We start from the raw sequence: 17,903 nt of genomic DNA, 5'->3' as shown, positions 1-17,903 counted from the left end.
AATGTGCTTTTGTGCAAAACTGTGTTGTAAATATGATGTTAAAACTTAGATTATATCAAATAAACGTCCTTGATTCCGTGTTTTTAGATATTAAAATGGTTTTGGTAAAGAAAATGTAAAATTAAAACTGTAGTAAAGATTCCACTTTTTTGATCAATGAATAAGTCTCAATAAAACAGTTTAGAAATACAAATACGGTCACATTACATTGCACAGCCGTCATGTGACCATTGTTAATCCATTTAAACAAGTTTGCAAAAGATTACAAAACTCTTTCGTCTGCAATAAATATGTATTTTTTTATGTGGTTTTCTCTCTGATAATGCCAAGCGTGATAAAAGAACTCACTGTATGACAATGTACAAAAGTTGAGCTTTCACGTTGAAACACTGTAAGGTTGGTCCACATATAAACTTACAAGCCACTTAATGCACTTAATTAGGCGGGACATGAAACCTTATCATCTTCTGCTGCTCCGCACTCATCTCACATCCATGCTTGGATCGGCACATGTCATTGTGCAAATACGTGGAAAAAAGGCCTTGCTCCAAATGGAGGCCGCTGACACCAGGCCCCTGGTCAGAACTCTTTGTCTTCCGACGACGAAATGACCATCACCTCGCGACTCCTAAAGTCCCAAAACGCTGTGAGGTGGAAGGCCATGTTGGAGAAGACAATGAGATACTCAAACAGGGCGAAGAACGTGTAGCCTGCCAAGAGAGGAGACGGCGGCCCCTTTTAAGTCAGCGGCGACATCAGTAATGGCCAAAAAGATGATGCCATACTTACTCCCCGACTCGCAGTACAAGTTGTGTTTGGCGTAAAAGAACCCAGCAAAAGCGCAGAAGCAAACATTGAGCAGTAAGAAACGTACTTTCCAGTGATGAGATTTAATATCCTGGGAGACAAAAAGGTGACAACAAACGTTAGGAATAGGAATATAAGCAGTTAGAGAGAGGAAGAGGTTGCTTACCTCGGGGTTTAAAGAATACTTTTTAATGGCCTTCCATAAGCGGCAAGTTATCAGCATGTAGATCAGCGAGCTCAAAATGAAGAGGACGAAGCCTTCCTTGTGGACAACTACGATGGGGAGAACAAGCCTTGAAAAGTTAATCTTCTATTTTCAGGGAACAAATGACACAAATGTCCACTGCAGAGGACAATGGTTCTCTGGACGGTATGACAAGGGAGCCCTTATGTTTTAAGGCGCTACAGCAGGTGGATCCTAAACACGGCCGTGGAGGCATGTTTGGTCTTTATTCTTTAAAAAACCCTCCTGTGACAAAACATGTATGTCCTCTATATGGGACAAGCAGACAAGGTTTGCTGGGATTTTGTAAGTAAGTAAGTGCATATATACTGTATATATATATATATATATATATATATATATATATATATATATATATATATATACATATACATATATACATATATATACATCCATTTTCTACCACTTGTCCCTTGTGGGGTGATATATACATACATCCATACATCTGTAATTTTCATCATAGGTACACTTTAACTGTGAGAGACAGAATGTGAAAATAAAATCCAGGAATTCACATTGTAGGAATTTTAAATAATTTATTTGTAAATTATGGTGGAAAATAAGTATTTGGTCAACCATTCAAAGCTCTCACTAATGAAAGGAGGTTTTGGCTCAAAATCTCACGATACATGGCCCCATTCATTCTTTCCTCAACACCAGGGGCGCTCACACTTTTTCTGCAGGCGAGCTACTTTTCAATTGACCAAGTCGAGGAGATCTACCTCATTCCTATTTGTAATTTATATTTATTTATTTATGAAAGAGACATTTTTGTTAACAAGTTAATGGTGTTTAATGGTAATACAAGCATGTTTAACACACATAGATTCCTTTCTTTCATGAAGACAAGAATATAAGTTGGTGTATTTGATTCTGATGACTTGCATTGATTGGAATTAGACAGTGGTGCTGATAACGTCCGCATTTTCAAATGGAGGAAAAAAAAAAGTCCTCCTTTCTGTCCAATATCACATGAAAGTGGTTGGATTTGGCATCTCATTTGTCCAACTTGCATACTCGTTTTTAAACACTTTGTTATGAGAGTAGCATATGTGTGTGGCCCTTTAATGTCTGGCAGCAGGTGAGTGACGTCAGTGAGTGTGCGGGTGGGCAAGCAAGTGAGAAAGCGGTCGCTGAGGGCGGGGGAGAAATACATTGGCATCAAACTCCGTAGCTTGCTAGCTTGTGCACGCTAGCTTTCTGAGACTCTTATTTTGTTAGCACATGCAGGATGAAACAGGTCTTTTATGGTGAAGACAGGAACTGTGCTGTCGGTCTTTAGAGTTTTGACAGTAGGTACGGAGTCTCTAGAAATAAAATGTGTTTCTCTGCGTCCGCCCTGTTAGTGATTTTTTTCTTAAATATGAGCTCGCAGCAGCCAGCGTCATCTCACAAGATCCTCGGGTGCCGAGAATGTCAAACAACTGACGAAAGTGAACTCTTGGTATGATTGATGATTGCTCATTTTTATGTATATTTTTTAATGCCTGGCTTGAGATCGACCGACACACCCTCCGAGATCGACCAGTCGATCGCGATCGACGTAATGCCCACCCCTGCTCAACACGGATCAATCGTCCTGTCCCCTTAGCAGAAAAACAGCCCCAAAGCATTATGTTTCCACCCCCAAACTTTACAGTAAGTATGGTGTTCTTGGGATGCAACTCAGTATTCTTCTTCCTCCAAACACGACGAGTTGAGTTTATACCAAAAAGTTCTATTTTGGTTTCATCTGACCACATGACATTCTCCCAATCCTCTGCTGTAACATCCATGTCATCATTTTAAGTGGGAAAACTTGCACAATCGGTGGCTGACTAAATACTTTTTTGTCCAACTGTATATATATATATATATATATATATATATATATATGTGTGTGTGTGTGTGTGTGTGTGTGTGTGTGTGTGTGTAAACATCGTTGTTATGTTCTATATCATCCTCGGTGGTGGATTTGATGAAAATGATTGATGCCTCAAGATGCAAGAACACATGCAAAAACTGCTTCTTACAGTATCTTTTCATCAAGTGGCTGACACCTAAATACCTTACAATATATGATTGAATTAACACATTTAAATTGATACGGTAACAATTCTCAGTACCTGACCTACAACATTGTTATATATACTTTTATTTCATGCAACCTTTTTAGATAAATTAACCAGTAATGAGTGAAATCATAACAAACTACACTAACTTGTCATAAAAAGGCTAGGCTGAGATTTTGTTTTTGTTTTTTATCAATAGCTTAGCATAGCGTTGAACGGTATACCGGTATTAATATAATACCGCGATATAATGAATCATATCCGATACTATACAGCCTCTCAAAAGTACCGGTAAACAAACGCCATCGGTGGATCCTCACCGAACATCCACTGTAATGATACCAAGTATAGGAGGGTATTTAGTCAATACTACTATGATTACATCGATATTGTATGGCATCACAAAATCTTTTAAAATTTTTAAAAATGTATATTATGTTTATAAAATTAGGAAATTTGTCCCTGGACACATGAGGACTTTGAATATGACCAATGTATGATCCTGTACCGACTTGGTATCGGATTGATACCTAAATTTGGGGTATCATCCAGAACTTATGTAAAGCATCCAAACAACAGAAGAATACGTGATTATTACATATTAACAGAAGTGTAGATAGAACATGTTAAAAGATAAAGTAAGCAGATATTAACAGTAAATGAAAAAGTAGATTAATAATCCATTTTCTACCACTTTTCCTTAATAATGTTGACAAAATAATAGAATAGAAAATGACACAATATGCATATGTCAGCAGACTAAATTAGGAGCCCTTGTTTGCTTACTTACTACATACAAGACAACTTGTCTTGTATGTTCACTATTTTATTTAAGGACAAAATTGCAATAAAAAGCATATTTTTGATGTACCGTAAGATTTGTTGTTAAAATAAAGCCAATAATGCAGTTTTTTGTGGTCCACGTTATTTAGAAAAGTACAGAAAATAATTTAAATACATTTTGGTACCGGTAACGGTACCTAAATATAGGTATAGGGACAACACTGCCTTAGCACATGTGGATTTATGTTGTTTTGGTTTTAGCATCTTTTATACAACATGTATGAAAGTTTGGACACCCTGACCTTAGAATGAAAGTGAAGTGAATTATATTCATATAGCGCTTTTCTCTAGTGACTCAACGCGCTTTACATTGTGAAACCTAATATCTAAGTTACATTTTTAAACCAGTGTGGGAGCAGGCGGGTAAAGTGTCTTGCCCAAGCACACAATGGCAGTGACTAGGATGGCGGAAACGGGGATCGAACCTGGAACCCTCGAGTTGCTGGCACGGCCACTCTACCAACCGAGTGGGGTTATAATCACAGAGCGTTGTCAATTCGTACAATATGGACAACACTAGTTGATTTTACGGAGCGGAAGAGCTAACATTATTACCACATACTTGTTAGTATAGTGGCTAATAAACACTAGCATTGGCAATGACCTTCAGATAAGGTTAACTTTCTCTTTTTTAAAACTTTATTGGCCTGTACAGTTAATAAAAGTTCAAAGGCGGCAACAGTTTGACCCTGGAACAGATGAGTCGGTAACACTTTAGTATGGGGAACATATTCATCATTAATTAAATGGTAAATAAACGGTAAATGGGTTATACTTATTAACGCTTATCTACCTTCAAGGTACTCAAAGCACTTTGACACTATTTCCACATTCACCCATTCACACACACATTCACACACTAATGGCGGGAGCTGCCATGTAAGGCCCTAACCAGCACCCATAAGGAGCGAGGGTGAAGTGTCTTGCTCAAGGACGCAATGGACGTGACGAGGTCGGTAGAAGGTGGGAATCGAACCAGGAACCCTCAGGTTGCTGGCACGGCCACTCTCCCAACCTGGCCACACCGTCCCCAATTAGTTGCTTACTAAAGTAATAAAGACTTAAATTGGAATTATTTGGATACTAGGGGAACATATAAGGGTTAGGGTTAGGGGTTATTTAACTCTTAAAGCCTACTCAGTGGCCTCGTGGTTAGAGTGTCCGCCCTGAGATCATTAGGTTGTGAGTTCAAACCCCGGCCGAGTCATACCAAAGACCCTAAAAATGGGACCCATTGCCTCCCTGCTTGGCACTCAGCATCAAGGTTTGGAATTGGGGGTTGGATCACCAAAAATTATTCCCGGGCGCGGCCACCGCTGCTGTCCACTGCTCCCCTCACCTCCCAGGGGGTGAACAAGGCGATGGGTCAAATGCAGAGGACAAATTTCACCACACCTAGTTTGTGTCGGACAATCATTGGTATTTTAACTTAACTTAAATTAAGTTAACTTAGTTAATGGCTTGCTGGTTGTATAATAAGGCCATGCAGAATAAGGCATTAATAAGTACTTAATTATGACTTATTAGGAGCCAATATGTTACTCATTTGCATGTTAAAATGCAACTAATTAATGGTGAATATCTGTTCCCCATACTAAAGTGTTACCAAGGATCAGGGTTAGGGTTAGTTAACTTGTAGTTAATGGCTTACTGGGTGTACAATAAGGCCATGCAGAATAAGGCATACTTAATAATGACTATCCAGCCATCCATCCATCTTCTTCCGCTTATCAGAGGTAGGGTCGCAAGGGCAGCAGCCTAAGCAGGGAAGTCCGGACTTCCCTCTCCCCAGCCACTTCGTCCAGCTCTTCCCGGGGGATCCCGAGGCGTTCCCGGGCCAGCCGGGAGACATAGTCTTCCCAATGTGTCCTGGGTCTTCCCAGTGGCCTCTTACCGGTTGGACGTGCCCTAAACACCTCTCTAGGGAGGCGTTCGGGTGGCATCCTGACCAGAGGCCAGAACCACCTCATCTGGCTCCTCTCGATGTGGAGGAGCAGCGGCGTTTCTTTAAGCTCCTCCCGGATTGCAGAGCTTCTCACCCTATCTCTAAGGGAGAGCCCCGCCACCCGGCGGAGGAAACTAATTTTGGCCGCTTGTACCCGTGATCTTATCCTTTCGATCATGACCCAAAGCTCATGACCTTAGGTGAGGATGGGAACGTAGATCGACCGGTAAATTGAGAGCTTTGCCTTCCGGCTCAGCTCCTTCTTCACCACAACGGATCGGTACAACGTCCGCATTTCTGAAGTCGCCGCACCGATCCGCTTGTCGATCTCACGATCCACTCTTCCCTCACTCGTGAAAAAGACTCAGATACATGAACTCCTTCACTTGGGGCAGGGTCTCCTTGGAGGTGCTGATTCTCATTCCGGTCGCTTCACACTCGGCTGCGAACCGATCCAGTGAGAGCTGAATATCCCGGCCAGATGAAGCCATCAGGACCACATCATCTGCAAAAATCAGAGACCTAATCCCGCAGACACCAAACCATAACCCTTCAACACCTTGACTGCGCCTAGAGATTCTGTCCATAAAAGTTATGGCGGAGTCCAACCCTCACTCGAAACGTGTTCGACTTACTGCCAGCAATGCGGACCAAGCTCTGGCACTGATCATACAGGGAGCGGACTGCCACAATAAGACAGTCCGATACCCCATACTCTCTGAGCACTCCCCACAGGACTTCCTGAGGGACACGGTCAAATGCCTTCTCCAAGTCCACAAAGCACATGTAGACTGGTTGGGCAAACTCCAATGCACCGTTAATAATGACTAAATAGGAGCCAATATGTTACTAATTTGCATGTTAATAAGCAAGTAATTAATGGTGAATATGTGTTTCCTATAATAAAGTGCTACCAATGATTAGGGTTAGGGTTAGTTAACTCTTAATCAATGGCCTACTGGTTGTATAATAAGGCCATGCTGATTAAAGGCCTACTGAAACCCACTACTACCGACCACGCAGTCTGATAGTTTATATATCAATGATGAAATATTAACGTTGCAACACATGCCAATACAGCCTTTTTAGTTTACTAAATTGCATTTTTGACGTCACATGTTGGAGGGGTCATTTTAGGCAGCACCAAACACGGCTAAAAGTCGTCTCTGTTCATGGCGTAATGACACAGTATTTTGGACATCTGTGTTGCTGAATCTTTTGCAATTTGTTCATTTAATAATGGAGACTATAAAGAACATTGCTGTTGGTGGAAAGCGGTGGATTGCAGCTGTCTTTAGCACCGAGACACAGCCGGTGTTTCTTTGTTTGTTGTGAAGCAGAGCGGTCAAGCGAACATGTTTTCTCTACGTCAACCAGCATGTCTTTGGATGGGAAAATTGTGATACTAAGTCTTACCGGAGGAATCAGTGGATTATGGGACTTCCTCCTGCAGTAGCTGTCAAAAAAGGCAACTGTGAGCTTGGCTCCTCGGCTTCTCTCTGAGACACTGCGTGTTCACCGCAGCCATCCGACCTCGAGGTATGTCTTCATAATCTCACTAAAACACTATCAAAGCAATAAGCAGATAAGGGATCTTCCAGAATTATCCTAGTAAATGTGTCTAATTACATCTGAAACGCTGACACTGCAACCGCACGGAGCTGTCGTTTTTTTTGTTTTTTTTCTAGTCCTTCATTATCAATATCCTAATTCACAAATCTTTCATCCTCACTCAAATTAATAGAGAAATTGTTTCTTTCTCGGTCCGAATTGCTCTTACTGCTGGTGGCTCCTATTATAAACAATGTGAATATGTGTGGAGCCCTGCAACTCATGACGTCACACGCACACACTTCCGGTAAAGGCAGGGCTTTTCTATTAGCGACCAAAAGTTGCGAACTTTATCGTCAATGTTCTCTACTAAATCCTTTCAGCAAAAATATTGCAATATCTTGAAATTGTCACACCTATGGATCATGTTTTGTTTTGGTCATGTTCGGTTTGGTTTTTTGGACACTTGGTTCTGTCTTTTCACTTCCTGGTTTGTTTTGTTACCATACCTACTCATTAGTTTCCCCTAGTCACGCCCCGATCATCAGCCTCTCACACCTGTTTCTCATTACCACTGCTATTATTTAAGGATTTTACTTTCTGTCCATCAGTCTGGGATTTTTGCATGTGCCTGCCTTCATGCCTTCACGATTACCTGCTACGCACCCTGCTATCCATGCCCTTGTTTCGGTCACAGTAAGTGTTTTTGTTTTGGTTGTTAATAGTTCTGCCACAGTGCACGTTTAAGTTTATAGTTTATCGTCTTTCATGCCATCGAGCAGGTGTTTTCTTTTCCTGTTTGTATTTTTGTAGCCAAGTTTTGTACCTCTTTGTGAGCGCCCTTAGTTTGATTATTTTTGTATTTAGTATTCAAATAAACCATGTACTTACACTCTCGTTTGGCTCGTCCCGTATCCTCTCTTCATCGAAGAAGCAAAAATAACCACAGTGCAGGCTTGACAGAAATGATCAATATGACACATGGAATGGACCTGCTATTCCCGTTTAAATGAGAAAATCTCATTTCAGTAGGCCTTTAAGGCATTAATAAGTATTTCATAATGACTAATTAGGAGCCAAAATGTTATTAATTTGCATGTTAAAATGCAACTAATTAATGGTGAATTGTGCGTTACCCATATTAAAGTGTAACCAATGATTAAGGTTAGGGTTAGTTAACTCTCACTTAATGTCTTTCTGGTTGTATAATAAGGCCATGCAGAATAAGGCATTAATAAGTACTTCATAATGACTAATTATGAGCCAATATGTTACTACTTTGCATGTTAATATGGAACTAATTAATGGTGAATATGGGTTCCCCATAATAAAGTGTTACCGATGATTCAGTGTACATTACACTCTATGGGAATGTTTTTTTGTTTTCCCACTGTTATTACTCACTGTACGTCTCACTGGATGACACGTAGGAGAGGAGCAGCAGGCCCAGGTTTTCCAAAATGGAGAAGGCCAGGCTCAAGTAGGCGAGCAGGCTCTCGGGGAACCTCGAGGCGAAGCGTGTCTTGTAGTACTTGAAGTAGGTGAACGCCACCAGGAACCTCGGCGCCGAGTGCAGGCCGATGCAGAAGCGCCATATGTGGCACTCGGGACTCAGATTGATGGAGGCGCTGATGGACGGCAGGTAGTTAGGAACCTGAAGGAAGGCACATCGATGGTTCGCATGGTTTGGCAGGAACAGGAAAAGACAAACTAACAGGGAGGGGTCTTACGTGGCAGTGTGTGCCGGTGGAGTCGTCAAAGTGAAACACCGAGGATATGAGGACACAGGTGATAAGGCCCAGCAGTGGTAGGCACACGGTACCCAGGACACAGGTGGTGAAGGAGATCCTGATGATCAGCGGCCTCTCGTGACCGTAGGAGCCTGGAATCATCTTGACGTGCGTCTGTAACGGCGAGAAGGTCTGACATTCTACCACTGGACACTGCATTAGGGACACCTGCACAGTAAAGTGACATCCAAGACGGGAAGTCTGACTTTATGAACACAATTAAGCTTAGCACGGGGCTCAGCAATCCGCGGCTCCTACTGGCTCCCTCGAGCATTTTTAAAATAGAATTGAAAATGGAAAAAGATGGGGGGGATATTTTTTTTATTTTAGTCAATCAATCAATTAATGTTTATTTATATAGCCCTAAATCACAAATGTCTCAAAGGACTGCACAAACCACTACGACTACGACATCCTCGGAAGAACCCACATAAGGGCCAGGAAAACTCACACCCAGTGGGACGTCGGTGACAATGATGACTATGAGAACCTAGGAGAGGACCACAAATGTGGGAAACCCCCCCCTCCCCTCCCTAGGGGACCAAAAGCAATGGATGTCGAGCGGGTCTAACATGATACTGTGAAAGTTCAATCCGTAGTGGATCCAACATAACCGTGAGAGTTCAGTTCAAAGAGGATCCAAGACAGCAGCGAGAGTCCAGTCCTCAAGAAACCATCCCAAGCGGAGTCGGATCAGCAGCGTAGAGATGTCCCCAACCGATACACAGGCGAGCGGTCCATCCTGGGTCCCGACTCTGGACAGCCAGTACTTCATCCATGGCCATCGGACCGGACCCCCTCCGCAAGGGAGGGGGGGACAGAGGAGAAAAAGAAAAGAAGCGGCAGATCGACTGGTCTAAAAATGAGGTCTGTTTAAAGGCTAGAGTATACAAATGAGTTTTAAGGTGAGACTTAAATGCTTCTACTGAGGTAGCATCTCAAATTGTTACCGGGAGGACATTCTAGAGTACTGGAGCCCAAACGGAAAACGATCTATAGCACGCAGACTTTTTTTGGGCTTTAGGAATCACTAATAGATCGGAGTCCTTTGAACGCAGATTTCTTGCCGGGACATATGGTACAATACAATCGGCAAAATTACTATATATTTTGTTTGAGGACAAACATGACACAAACCTTCCCAATTGTTAGAAAGCTAACTGTTCATTATGATTGTGTGTATGCTTCACTGATGAGAGTATTTGGTCAACATTGTTTTGTCCTACTAATTTTGACGGTTCTTGAACTCACCATAGTGTGGACTGTGACGCAACCGTTTGTTTACATGTCTTCCTCTCCTTCTTAGTCTCATTTTGTCCACCAAAGGTTTTGTGCTGTGAGTGAACGCATAAAGGTGCGCTTTGTTGAAGTTATTGACTTTTTGGCGTGCTAACCAGGCATATTTGGTCACAACATGACGCGGGCCCTACGTTGGACACCCCTGGAGAAGAAAAAAACACAACAGGAGCCTGTCAAGACGAGGACTATGGTGCGGTTTGTTTTCCCGTGGTGCAAAGCGATTGGAACGGACATGGCGTGAAGGTAATGACAGCTTTTATTATTAACTCGAAAATATTACAAAAAACAAAGGATATAAAGAAAAAGCGCTCTCAACGGAGGTACAAAACTTGGCTATGAAAACAAAACTATTACAACAATGTAAACTATGGACATAAAACAAAACTTTTAAACTATGGCTTGAATAAAGAAAACTTACTTGGAACGAGAAAGGAGCATGGATCACCGGCATGGATAACAAGGGTGTGTAGAGGGTAATGTCGCCAGGCTGACTGCCTGGCAACTGCAGGCTTAAATAGTGCTGCGGTGATTAACAAGTGCATGAGTCCAAGTGAACCAGGTGCGTGCCATGACAGGTGAAAACTAATGAGTTGTCATGGTGACAAAACAAACAAGAGTGCACAATGAGTCCAAAACCCAACAGAACGTGACCACAAAACATGACAGGGCCTTCCATTCTGTCCTGAGGGACAGACAGCAAGAGACGTTTGCACAGTGCCTGTGTTTTTAAAAGGTGCACATCTTTATTGTTTTACAGTTCTCTTTTATGTATTTTAAAATGTATGTCTTATAACATATCACTTTTTTGAAACTGCTCTGTGACATGTGCTGTGGACCTCTTGGCCAGGTCACCCTTGTGAAAGAGCTCTTGATCTCAATGGGTTTCTTATCTGGTTAAATAAAAGTTCTATAACAGGGCCCTTGCAGTACCTCTAAAAATGGCTGAATGAATAAAAAATACATAATATTACAGTATATTTGACCGTTAGACTACATTGAGAGGAGCCAGATGAGATGGTTCAGGCGTCTGGTCAGGATGCCACCCGAACACCTCCCTAAGGAGGTGTTTCGGGCACGTCCGACCTGTAGGAGGCCACGGGGAAGACCCAGGACATGTTGGGAAGACTTTTTCTGTTCCCGGCTGGCCTGGGAACGCCTCGGGATCCCCCGGTAGGAGCCGGACCAAGTGGCTGGGGAGAGGGAAGTCTGGGCTTCCCTGCTTAGGCTGCTGCCCCCGCGACCCGACCTCGGATAAGCGGAAGAAGATGGATTGATGGATGGATGAGACCATTGCTCTTAAACTCGGAACAATATTTTTTTTTTATCATTACTTTCTACTATATTGAATTAAACAAGTGTAATAAGTACTTATATAGCCCGTGCCAGCAACTTGAGGGTTCCAGGTTCGATCCCCGCTTCCGCCATCCTACTCACTGCCGTTATGTCCTTGGGCAAGACATTTTACCCACCTGCTCCCAGTGCCACCCACACTGGTTTAAATGTAATTTAGATATTGGGTTTCACCATGTAAAAGCGCTTTGAGTCACTAGAGAAAAGCGCTATATAAATATTATTCACTTCACTAAAGGTTACTGTGTGAGTGTTATTTCATGTCTCTCATAGTGTAAACAATTTATTTAGAAGGTCTTAATAAGGTTTTTTTTTGTGATCCAGCTATGAAATTATTAGATTTACAATGAATAATTCCTATGACGCGGAAATTAATTCCAGAACCGGAACCAATTAACATCGATAGGATAGGAATATAATGTATCATCATAATCACGATATGCTATCTTGCCATGAAAAAGGGGCAATTTTACAACATATTTAATATTAATATGTACATGTTTGCACCTGGGGATAGGTTGATTGGCAACACTAAATTGGCCCTAGTGTGTGAATGTGAGTGTGAATGTTGTCTGTCTATCTGTGTTGGCCCTGCGATGAGGTGGCAACTTGTCCAGGGTGTACCCCGCCTTCCACCCGATTGTAGCTGAGATAGGCGCCAGCGCCCCCCGTGACCCCGAAAGGGAATAAGCGGTAGAAAATGGATGGATGGATGTTTTTTGAGCTGTTTTTTTTTAAAGATGTATGCATTATCGTTATCATTGAATTGAACGTGCAGATAAGTGAATTCACACTACAGTCACCATCACGCACATATCTTCGATTGAAAACCTGCAAACTGAGCGTTATTATGCTTGTAAAGGCATCATTAGTGGATGCATTCTGGATCTTGGGTACCTATTGAAGTGGCCTTGTCAAGATCGCCTCCATTGCTTTGATGGAGCCGACCAATGCGGACAGAACATCACAGACATCACATGGAGACACGACAACAAAACAGGACATGTTTGCACCCACTAGCTGAGGCTCCCGAGATTCCAGTGGAAGAGGCGCTCAGTGGAATCCTTCAGCACGCCAGCAGCATGGAGGAGGACGCCCTCAGATCACGTGGTGCATGATGATGTTTTAGAAGACCTCTCCTAAAGTAATCACGGGGCTATAAAGTGCCGATTTGGGTTTGGGGAGGCGTGGGTGCTATCCGTGGTGCTGAAGCAAACAATGGATGGGGTGGTGACGTCATAGTGACGTAGGTTGATGCCGCGCAGCCCCGCCTTTCTCCGGGCTCCCCCGGTACGGACGCAAACGCACCGCCGCTGCTGTTGCGCTCTGCTTTTTGTTTTGTTTTTTCATTTGTATTTTTTTTTTCTCACTGTTGTGTTGTTTCGGTGGACGTGGAATTGGTTTCAACATGAAACGGATGGAAATCCCGATTTTATTTTGCTTCTTTGTTTGTGTCACGGTGTTGCCGGGTAAGTTTTGTAGCACTTTTACTTAAAACATGCTGCAATTGATGGAGGCAGTTGTCAAGAAAAGCTTGAATTGCTGCAGGGGCGATAATTATTTTAAAACCTCTTCTCACTCCGGCACTCACCAAAGGCATGCAGTAAAAATTTGAGTGTGATGTAAGCTTGGACCTTAAATCCTACTGAATAGCTGTTAATCTTCTTTCCTTTATGCGATTTCAAATTACCGGTATTGAAATCAGCCTCGTTTATTTTGAAAATGATGACAGGGGAAGTGTCACTCGTGACGTCACGAGTTCGACCAGGCGGTAATACTAAGGATTGTAATTATTTCGCGAAGCGAGTTTGACGCGGCAGTAATTCAAGGCAGGCTATACTATATGCCCTGCGGCAATTCAAGGAAATACGGTAAACATTATTATTTATTATCCAATGATTATTTTCTAAATATTAATTTTTTTTAAAAGTCAATGTTTGTTTTAGTTTTTGAATATTTAAAAAAAAAAAAAAAAAATGTTTTTAATTTTATTTTTTAAGATTATATAGAATGCGCAACAGTCACCGTCGGTTTTGTAGCAATTTAACAGCGACACAATATTATTTATTTAGATTTTTTTTATTTATTGATTATTTAATTTTCTTATAATAAGTCAAAGTTTGTTTTATTTTTTTATATATTTTTTAAGATAGTTCTATTTTTTAAGATTAAATGGAATGTACAGTGTTTCGTATTTTATATATATATATATATATATATACATATATATATATATATATATATATATATATATATATATATTATATAGAATGGACAATGCAACCTTGTGTTTTTAGCAATATTACTTAAAAATGCTGCAATTGATGGAGGCATTTGTCCACAATAGCAACACATTACTATATAATTTAAATTTTATTATTTGTTGATTCATTTATTTATTTATTTATGAGTCAATGCTTGTTTTATTTCTTGAAGATGTTCTAATATATATATATATATATATATATATATATATATATTAGGGGTGGGCAAATTAATGCGTTAATTACGAGTTAACTCATCAATTTATTAACGCCGACAATTATTTTATCGCGTATTTGCATATGGTGTTTACATGCTTTTATTTTGTTAACGCCTTTTCTTATAAAGATGGCGGCGCCCGGACGGGCTTCGGCGTGGAGGGGCTCTTGGTAAGGATGGAACATTTGGCAAAAATACCGGACAATTCTGCAAATTTCATGGCTGGCTTACAGCGTGGTCACTCCGGGATCACTTACGACAATTCTGGATGTGGATAGATCGGGCCGTTTTGGACTGAATGACGCGTGCTTGCTAGACCTGCTAGCTAGCATGGGAATACTTTGCCGGCTACATCCAGCGGCCTGAGAAGCAGCGGAGTATTTGTGTTGTCTGTCTATTTATGAATAATGCAGACGAGGAGTTTTGGCTGAGTTCTTAACGTTTGCTTTCAGAGCGTGCATATCACAACATACAAGATGCCGTCATGGCGACACAACCTATACCGCGCATGCTCGTCACTCCTGTTGCATGCTGGGTAGGGTAGTTCTTTTTTTCCCTGGCTCATAACATCACAATATGGTACCATGTATATGATGCGTTCAGTTTATCAAAGCACCAAGCAAACAATCGGAAAATTCCCATCATATCAATTCCTAGATATGGTCATAATTATTTTAAGTGCACTACGCAGAATAAACACAACATTATTAATATTGCTACTACGGATAATTTAATCAAAAATTCCCTAAAGCAGCCCACTACCTATAATATAGGTTTTTTAAACATAAGATCCCTGATAAAAAAAAATGTTTCTGCTGTTACCTCAGAAATTGCCTGTTCGGATGTTATGATTGTGGCTCAGAGATTTGTATGTAGATTATATTTATTTTCCATAACAAACAGGATAACTTAAATACCCTGGCAGTGGAAATAAGCTTAAATGTTTGTATTTACATTTTTTGAGTTGATTTTCATAAAATATGCTATTTAACTGCTACTGTTTGAATTGTGTTTGCACAACAAATGTTTCGGCGCTTTTGTTCATGTGGGAGAATATTCCAATAAAGGTGCACTACACACTACTTTTGAATTCATTATTGGGCTTTGCGTATACAATGCAGTTAATCACGATTAATCAGAGAAAAAGTGTGATTAACTTCGATTAAAATGTTTAATCGTTGCCCAGCCCTAATATATATATATATATATATATATATATATATATATATATATATATATATATATATATATATATATGTATATATACATGTGTGTGTTTGTATAAGGGAAAATCAGTAGAAAATGTATATATATATATATATATATATATAATGTGTGTGTGTATAAGGGACAATCAGTAGAAAATGGAGATATATATATATATATATATATATATATATATATATATATATATATATATATATATATATATATATATGTATGTATATATATATATATATATATATATGTTATTATTTATTGATTCATTGATTTATGTATAAGTCAATGCTTGTTTTATTTTTTGAATATGTTCTTATATATGGAGCGGCGTGGCGCAGTGGGAGAATTGCCATGTGCAACCAGAGGGTCCCTGGTTCAAGCCCCACCTAGTACCAACCTCGTCACGTCTGTTGTGTCCAGAGCAAGACACTTCACCCTTGCTCCTGATGGGTGCTGGTTAGCGCCCTGCATGGCAGCTCCCTCCATCAGTGTGTGAATGTGTGTGTGAATGGATAAATGTGGAAGTAGTGTCAAAGCGCTTTGAGTACCTTGAAGGTAGAAAAGCGCTATACAAGTACAACCCAGTTATTTATTTATATATATACATATATAAATATATAAATATATATATATAGTTCAAATATATGTATATATATATATATATATATATATATATATATATAATTATTTATTGATTCATTTATTTATGTATAAGTCCATAAATATATATATATATATATATATATATATATATATATATATATATATATATATATATATATATATATATATATATATATATACATATATATATATAGTTCAATTTTTTTTTTAAATAAAACAGAATTTACAATCTGATAAGAGCAATTAATGACACCCTTTTCTGTAGTTTGCAATGAGGCAGTACTGCTTTTTGTAATATTTTGGGTATGTTGTGAAATATATATATTAAAAATGTTATACAAGTGCATTATTCCGATATAGTTGTCACAGTGTTTTCATTATTTGTAGATAGTGCAATAATTTATTGTACATCATGTGTATAGGTATGTTTTGTACAAATTCTACTTAAAAATGCTGCAATTCGTGGAGGCATTATTTATATATTATTTACAAATTATTTTTAAAAAAAGTCAATGTTTGTTTTATTTTTATCTTATTTTAAAAGAAAATGAATAATAAATATATTTTAAGGTTATATGGAATGCACAATTTTACTTGAAAATGCTGCAATTGGCCCTATGATGACATGGCGACTTGTCCAGGGTGTACCTCGCCTTCAGCCCGAATACAGCTAAGATAGGAACCAGCGACCCCCCGCGACCCCGAACAGGACAAGTGTTAAAAAATGGACAGATGGATGGAATGCTGCAATGGGTGGAAGCATATGTCAAAAATAGCGACAAATTAATATTAGTTTTTATTTGTTTATTTATAATTTATTTACAAAATATTATTATTTATTAAAGCCAATGTTTGTTTGTTTTATTTTTTGAATATTTTCTAAAGAAAAAAATGTTTTATGTAGTCTGCAATGATGCAGTGCTGCTTTTTATAATATGTTGGGTATTTTGGTCAAAATATATATTACAAATTCTACTATCTAATATAAGTGTAGTTCTGCAATATATGGGTGTCACGATGGTAGTGTTTGTTTTGTGCATAGTACATTCTTTTAGTGTACAATGTAAATAGATATGTGAGGAGGCGACTTGTCCAGGGTACCCTGACTTCCGCCCAAAACGCAGCTGGGATAGGCTCCAGCGACCCCCCGCTACCCTGAAAGGGACAAGCGGTAGTAAATGGATGGATGGAAGGATCCTATCGTAGAGTGATGCAAATTACAGTCGAAATGTTAGAGCTCATTCTAATCTAATACAAGTTTAGACTGCACAGAATAAAGGGTCCTGGGTCTTTCCATCTTATGGATAGTAAAGAATCTTCCATCAAAAATACATAAAAATAATAAAAAATAAATAGTGCAGTTTACCAGCTTCTACAGACATGCATCCAGCTGTTCAGGGATTTCACCGTCATCATAATCCCTTCTGTGGACCTTCTTTGTATCTCACTCAACGCTTTCATTCATATCAAACATCTGGCTTATCCAAATCCAACCTCCAGCAAACACACTGTCACTCTTTGTTTTTTCTACTGTGTATAAATCATTAAATCCTCACAAGACGTCATCTTCTTGTGTGTCATTTAACATGCATTGAAGACATGCATCATTTCATATTAACATGTCTGTGTTGCTCCAATAGCAGATTTGCCTCCTCTCCTCCTAAAGCCATTGGGGCAAGATGCAATCCACGCCTCTG

The 17,903-nt window shown here is 39.8% G+C and overlaps 2 protein-coding genes across 3 annotated transcripts in view; one reads left to right on the top strand and one right to left on the bottom strand.

The window, feature by feature from the left end:
- Positions 1–183: 183 nt before the first annotated feature.
- On the bottom strand, positions 184–13,287 carry LOC133536782 (post-GPI attachment to proteins factor 2-like). Of its 2 annotated transcripts, XM_061877332.1 has the most exons (7): positions 12,898–13,287; positions 10,483–10,672; positions 9,172–9,345; positions 8,846–9,095; positions 974–1,080; positions 790–898; positions 184–710 (listed from the first exon to the last, which is right to left on the bottom strand). In XM_061877332.1, exons 2-7 carry the CDS (start codon positions 10,483–10,485, stop codon positions 580–582), a joined length of 774 nt encoding a protein of 257 aa, XP_061733316.1. In that variant the 5' UTR covers positions 10,486–10,672; positions 12,898–13,287; the 3' UTR covers positions 184–579. The 2 variants fall into 2 exon arrangements, with proteins under 2 accessions (XP_061733316.1, XP_061733317.1); XM_061877333.1 differs by lacking the exon at positions 10,483–10,672 and having other exon boundaries at positions 12,898–13,286.
- Positions 12,838–17,903, top strand: part of LOC133536780 (neuronal acetylcholine receptor subunit alpha-9-like) — a 22,121-nt gene continuing 17,055 nt past the window's right edge. The window contains exon 1 of the mRNA XM_061877331.1: positions 12,838–13,349. Within this exon, the coding sequence (XP_061733315.1) occupies positions 13,289–13,349 (61 nt within the window). The 5' untranslated portion in view covers positions 12,838–13,288. The remainder of the gene's footprint in view (positions 13,350–17,903) is intronic.

Source organism: Nerophis ophidion, linkage group LG18 (assembly GCF_033978795.1).
Source record: "Nerophis ophidion isolate RoL-2023_Sa linkage group LG18, RoL_Noph_v1.0, whole genome shotgun sequence".
In the NCBI taxonomy this organism is placed as follows: domain Eukaryota; kingdom Metazoa; phylum Chordata; class Actinopteri; order Syngnathiformes; family Syngnathidae; genus Nerophis; species Nerophis ophidion.
This window is presented reverse-complemented; position numbering and strand designations above follow the sequence as displayed.

What these genes read in the sequence shown, in the direction of transcription:
- LOC133536782 (XM_061877332.1), bottom strand. An exon ending in CCACCGGCACACACTGCCAC is followed by an intron (nt 9,096 to 9,171) that starts GTAAGACCCCTC and finishes GCCTTCCTTCAG; the next exon opens with GTTCCTAACTACCTGCCGTC. An exon ending in GTCATCCAGTGAGACGTACA is followed by an intron (nt 1,081 to 8,845) that starts GTGAGTAATAAC and finishes TCCCCATCGTAG; the next exon opens with TTGTCCACAAGGAAGGCTTC.